The 6,944-nt window shown below is 41.1% G+C and overlaps 1 protein-coding gene across 1 annotated transcript; it reads left to right on the top strand.

Annotated features, from left to right (window-relative positions):
* Window positions 1–1,208: 1,208 nt before the first annotated feature.
* Window positions 1,209–4,205, top strand: LOC136829623 (uncharacterized). The gene is made up of 2 exons (XM_067088470.1): window positions 1,209–1,629; window positions 4,012–4,205. The coding sequence occupies exons 1-2, from the start codon at window positions 1,209–1,211 to the stop codon at window positions 4,203–4,205; spliced, it is 615 nt and encodes a 204-aa protein (XP_066944571.1).
* Window positions 4,206–6,944: the final 2,739 nt, after the last annotated feature.

Below are 6,944 nucleotides of genomic sequence, written 5' to 3'. Positions count from 1 at the left end.
ATAATTGATAAGTGCTTCGTCACCATGGGATTCTAATCGCTGTCTGGTTTAGAAACAACGATGTACAATAATTTTGACCACTGTACCATCAAGCGAGATATAAGTAGATACTGACTCTGCTGTACATATGCCTGTCAGATTCAAACTTTGTATTTGGATCGATATAAACCCGCCTCTACCATGACAGATAATTGCTGGGTTCGTAGCACTTGGCTAGTTGTGAATTTTTCTCGCAAATTTGTATATTCACAAATATAAAGCCACATATAAACCCCTTGGGTGTAAGTTGTTCCTGAGGTATACTGATCTCGACTATAGACGATATTTGTGGCTCAGTGTTATATATATATATATATATATATATATATATATATATATATATATATATATATATATATATATATATATATATATATATATATATATAGTAGTAGCTATCAAGGGGGCATCCAGGAAAAGGCAGCACATATATAAAAACAACAGTTTATTTTTCCGATTGCGTTTCGCAATATCTCATTGCATCTTCAAGGCTGTAATTTACAATAGAATATAACTTAAAATCTTATAAAAAAAACAAAAATAAAATAACAATTTGAAAATCACTATAAAGACGGACATGACCTACCTAAACTGAGTAAAAAGAGAAACTAAAACATCTAAAAAGGAAAGAGGATAAGTAAAAGTCGAGGTACAGATCAAAATGTAAACAAACAACTTGTTATGCTATGAATAGCTGTATGGAGGCTGTCTGGGTGTTGAACAAGAGGATGGTAGTTTTAGTCATGATTGACACTAAAGTGGTAAGTTCCCCCTCATCTTGCATAGAAGGTATGATTTTAAAATCTGCAGAATTGATGTTGGTTTTGCAGTGCAACTCGTGATTTCGTATGTTGGATTCTTGGGTCTGGACAGTCTGCAGCCATTTCTGAAACTGATTCCCTGGTGACACTATCAATGGCTGATGGCACCAAGTTTTTACGAATTACCAAGAACCCTGTTGAAGACATCAAGCGTGAGACCACCAGGGTTATTGAAACAGTCAATGCTGCCTCTAACGCCCTCCACTTACCATCGATAGCGCGACTGTGAACTTGGCTACATATATGGGAATGTGAAGACACACAAGCAAGGCAACCCACTACACCCCATTATTTACCAGATCCCTGCTTACCAGCTAGCCAAGAGACTCAACACCATCCTCACTCCTTATGCCCCCTGGTGATCACAGCTTGACGTCCTCACCAGAGTTCCTGGAAGCCCTGAGAGTGACACCCCCCAGAGGAATCACTGCCTTGATGGACGTGGAGTCCCTCTTCACTAATGTTCCTGTCGACAAAACAACCCAAAAAATTTTGGATCATGTATGCAGGGACCCTACCACTCCATCACTGAACATCCCCGAGCACGCCCTCTGTGCCCTCCTGGAGATATGTACCAATAAGGCCCCTTTCTCCACCCACAGAGGCCACATGTACACCCAAATTGATGGCATAGCGATGGGTTCTCCCCTTGGAGTCCTCTTTGCAAATTTTTACATGGACACCGTCAAGAAGAGGGTCTTTAACAATATAAGAAATCCACAAATGTGCATGAGGTACAGTGACGACACCTTCGTCAGCACTGAGACAAGTGAATAAATAGAGAATTTGAGAGGCATGCCTTCCACACCCACACCTGTCTTAACTTCACAATTTTTGAGTACAGCTACGATCATCATCTCCCCTTCCCTGACGTTCTCGTCGAGCAATGGGAGGAACACTTCATCACGAAGGTGTACATGAAACCTATGAACCTGGGCATGTGTCTAAATTGAGAGAGTGAATGCCCTGGGCGATATAAGCAGTCTGCCATCAACGCATTTGTCAGAAGAGCTCTCTCGCACTGCTCCTCTTGGACTGACACCCATGGAGAGCTGGAATGTGCTTCCCAGATCCTCATCAATAATGGACAAACAAATAAGGAGGTAGACAGGTGCATTAGAGGAGTTGTGAACAGATAGTACCATCAGGAACCTCGCCCTGACACCTCTGATGACATCAAACTTTTCTACCAAAGGAAATTCCATAAAAGATATAAAGAAGATGAACTCACCCTCAGGCCATCATTGAGGGTAACATCAGTCCATCCGATCCTGAGAAGAAGATTGAACTCATCATATTTTACAGGAATAAGAAAACCAGCAGCCTGGTGATGAGAAATAACCCAACTGCCCCCCAATCAGGATCTCTTGAAGAAAACCAACATAGTTTACAGATACAAATGTCCTGTCTGAGAGTCCCTTGGCTCTTACATTGGTATGACTACCATAAGCTTCTCCAAGAGGATCTCCTGCCATGGCCAGGAGGGTCCCATATTCAATCAAACCAGGACTGCCCATAACCTAAGACTGAAAAGGAATGACATTATCCCTAATATAGAGATAATAGATCAAGCAACCAACTATCGCCACCCATGGCTCCTGGAAGCCCTACACATCAAGAGAGAGAAGTCAAGTCTCGATACCACACAGAAGACCTTCCTCCTTCTGACATTGGCGCGAAGGGTGGTACCCACTGGCACCCTGGATGAGCAAACCAATCAGTGTCCATCTGCGGGCAGCAACCCTCCCAATAATACATTCTCTTAACATGCACTCCAGCACTCGCACACAAGAGCACACACAACCATCACAGCACGAGATGAGGCTCTGCCCGAGGAGAATCGCCCCAGGCAGCCTATATATACTGCCACGAGTGCCCTGTAACTCCAGACTCATCTCAAAGTCCAGAAGATGACTGTCGAGCTGGTTGAAACATGTCAAAGAAAGAGTACTAGAAATACCAGATAGACTTCAGAAAAAGAAAAAAAGATGAAATACCACCGGGAAAATCTACAGATTTATATCCCAGGTTTCAGTAACCTGCTGTATTAGTTAAATAAAGAATTTCTGCTGTAAGAAATATACTGCTTTATCGATCAAAATGTGAACATTGACCAATTATTGACTAATATTGATGTGCAGGAAAAGCAAATTATAAGAAGAATTGGGAAAACCTGGTATAAAATCAATTTGCATAATACAGCCATTATATTATTATTATTATTATTATTATTATTATTATTATTAAGTCAAGGGCATTATTTGAGGAGGCTATCTTTTTATTTAGACTTTGACTCATCCCATATTTCTTTTTATCTTCAGGTCAGCTTTTTCTTAGGAATAAAGAAAGATTATTGACATTTCCTTCTATTTACTTCTTATAGTTGGCGGACCATTTCCTTGCCTATTTGCAGCTTCTTCACGATTAAACTCTCAAATTGACAAAGACATTCTTCATTTTTTATGCAGATATTACAGCTAAGCATAGGATGTTGAACATGATTTCATAGGAGTGAGTAATTCCTATTGATAAGCAGGTCTCACTCTCACTGGTGGGTGGTGCATCAGCAAAGGCTATTCTGATCCTACAAATGCCATGCCCTGTGCTTTCTTTGTGACAAGGGGCAAGGCTACATCATGCAAAAAAGGGCGTGGATGAGGACATGGTTCCCATCCCTAGCTGGTAGTTGCGATTTACTCCATTGTTAGTAGTTCCTGTTATATCTGGTAGTGTCAAGTCATTCATTTCTGCCCTTGGATTCTCACGGATGTCTTGTGGTTTCCTTGAATAAGTGAGGATACAGTGTTCCTTTGTATGGTCAAAGTAGGCCATTATTGATTTATACATAAGGCTTCCACTATCTGCAGTCTGTGGAACTGGGCTTCTCTATGCTTGATTTCCATGCTTTTTGATAATTCTTCTAGTTTCAGTTTATGGTCATTAGCATTTACATAATATTGGAATTGGTCCCCTGGTTGCAGTGGGCTTGAAACCGTCTGCATAAAGTGGTAGTGGTGCAACCAATGTAGCAATTGCTGAGGGCACTGTCAAGACCTATAAGACCAGCAACCTGTTACACCCTGTAATTGTGCAAATTAACTCCCCAGCATATGAGATCCTGAACATGATCATCACTCCTACATCCCAAAAGGGAACTCAGTGGTTTCTCTGGGAGAGTCCATCGCTTCTCTGGATGTAAAAAGCCTATTCACTCGCATACCAGTGGACAAGACCATCAATATTACCTTAAGGAGAATCTGCCACTCAGATGCCACGCCCCATAAATTCAAAGGAGACTTGACAACTCCAAATCTGTACTATGGAGGCCTCCTTCCTCTCACATAAGGGTGACCTCTCTTGCCAATAAGTGGTGTCTTTATGGGATCCCCCCTTGGTGTCCTCTTTGCCAATAAGTACATTGCAGATGTCAAGGAAAGAACCAATTCCCATCCAATACTGAAAGTATATGCCTGATGTACAGGCATCTTCATTTCTGTCGACATTGAAGAGGCCTCCTACCTATGGCATGTCTTGAAGAGGAACTCCAGCCTAAGCCACGCCATTGAATGTAGGGTTGAAAGCTAACTTCCTTTCTTGGATTTAAATGTGGAGAAGAAAGAAGATGGGTGCAATAAGACTGAACTAAAAAGAAACAAGATGGGTACAATAAGACTACCAAAAAGAAAGAAGATGGGTACAATAAGACAGTACCAAAAGACAACTAATGTGGGCTGGTGCCATGAAGCCCATGGGGAGTACCCTGACTCCTATAAAAGTAGTGCAGTAGCTGTGTTTGTGAGACATACAATTACTCACTGTTCCCCATTGAAAACTATTCATGTGGAGCTAGAGCATCTTAGGCAGTTCCATACAAAAAATGGATAAGGCAGCACCCTAATAGAAAGTTGCATAAGAAACATCGTACCATATTATAGAGTGGCACGTCATATCCAATATAAGGATGAGGTCAAGACACGAAAAGTTTAATTTCTAGTGGTACCGCACCTACAGATCCTAATGATAATGTCTCCTTGTGAATCTACTGCCTCCTGAACCTGGTCATCATCCTTGTAAAACACTACTGCCCATTAGAGAGGCATGGGAGTCGACCAACGTAGTATGTAAATTTAAATGTACCAAAGGAACATGTCAAGCTCTCAGCAATTGCAACATTGGCCACACCACTACCACTCTACACAAACAGTGGCAAGCCCACCACAACCAGGGGACTGTGTTCCAACATTATGTAGATGCCCATGACCATAAACTGACACTGGAAGAGTTATAAGGTGGCAAAGAGATCATTCATAGAGAAGTTTGGTTCCACAGATTGCAAATAGCAGAAGGAGTAAGTATCAGTCAACAGTTGCCTACTTTGAACATACAAAAACACAAACTTTATCTCCCCTTTTTCAAGGAAACCACAAGACATCTGTGAGAATCTGAAGGGAGAAGCAAACGAGTGGACACTACTGGAGAAGACAGAAACTATGGACAACATATTAAAACTAGTGGCCAGAGATGGAAATCACACCCACACCTCTTATCTTCTTGATTTCTTCACAATTTTTGGATACACTTGTCACTACAAAGCCTATATGGTATGCAAAAGAGGAACCAAAAGATGAAATTCTGATGTGACCTCATTCTGATGCACTGAATGTGGTTTTGAGTGCTGCTACGAACATCAGAATTTTTTCATTTGGTTCTTCATTTGGCTCTTATAAGGGCTTCACAATAACAAGCGTACCTGAAAATGTGAGGAATCAAGATTTTAAGATATAATAAAAGTGAATGTTTGCATGTTTGGATGCTATAGAAATCTGAACCGCTTGACAGACCCAGACAAAATTTTGCATGCAGCCCCAAGGTTTATAATTCAAAATCAAACCCCTACCCCGTGACAGACATACAAACACAGACAAAACAATCGAAATTTTCGTTTTTACCGGTGCTGTTCACCTTTTCTTCAGTAACTGTATGGCGGTCACCAGTAGTTTGGGCATAAAGCCACTACCTTTTCTGATGGTGACAAAAGCCCTCCCACTGCAAACCCTATAATCAGTTTAGTACATACAAAAAATTAAACATGTGTTTGACTGTATTAGAATTACTTTCATTCAGTGATAAAGCAATGTAATTCAAAATATAACTTCTACCACCACACCAGTCAGCCCTTACAATTCTCGCCATGAAAAATAGTAGCAGACCAAATGTTTCTGTGACAGGCTTACCCCCTCATTAAAAACACTATTCGTGTCAAAATAACCACATTTTTTTTAGTGTTCATCTTAAGGCACACTCATCTTAATCATACCCTGCCAATAAAACACAAATTCTTAAGTACCTCGTGGCATTACCATCATCATATCTAAGTACTGAATCCACGAAAAAAAATTCATAGTTAAGGGCACAACTCTGGAGATCAAGAACTATTTCATCACCATCTGTGCATGTGTTTTAGCAGATCAAATGCTTGTGTGACAGATCTACCCCCTCATTAAAAAGTTACTCGCGTCAAAATTACCACATACTTTTTAGTGTTCATCTTAAGCCAGACGTATCTTAATTATACACTGCCAATAAAATACTAATTCTTAAGTACCTTGTATTACCATCATGATATCTAGAATGAATCTCCTTCAGTTTGTTGTGTAGGGAATTTTACTTAGTTGATAAAAGGTCCATGCACTGTTGAAAGGGAGACAGACCTTCTTCCCCTCCCCTACACACACACAAATACACTGACACACCTGAGCACATATCTAGAAGATTAAAATTTTTTTATTTATTGTCCTTGTTCAGTGATGTCTTTTATTCTTTTTACTAGGGGAACATAACTTCCTCTACCCCTTTATCTTCCCCTCACCCTCCCCTCCCCTTTCAGTTCCCCCTCCTCCTTCCCTCTTCCCTTATTTTTCCCCTCCCCCTTCCCTTCCCTCCCCTCCCCTACTCCTTTCCCTTCCTCCTCCTCCTCCTCCTTCCTCCCCTACCCTCCCATTCACCCTCACATCCCCTCCCCTCCCCTCCCCTCCCCTTCCCTATTCATCCCTCCTCCTCTATCTTCTCACTTCTTTCCCCTCC

The sequence above is a fragment of the Macrobrachium rosenbergii genome, chromosome 44 (genome assembly GCF_040412425.1).
Source record: "Macrobrachium rosenbergii isolate ZJJX-2024 chromosome 44, ASM4041242v1, whole genome shotgun sequence".
Lineage (NCBI taxonomy): Eukaryota > Metazoa > Arthropoda > Malacostraca > Decapoda > Palaemonidae > Macrobrachium > Macrobrachium rosenbergii.
The sequence above is the reverse complement of the archived record's forward strand: the minus strand, read 5'-3'. Positions and strand labels throughout refer to the sequence as shown.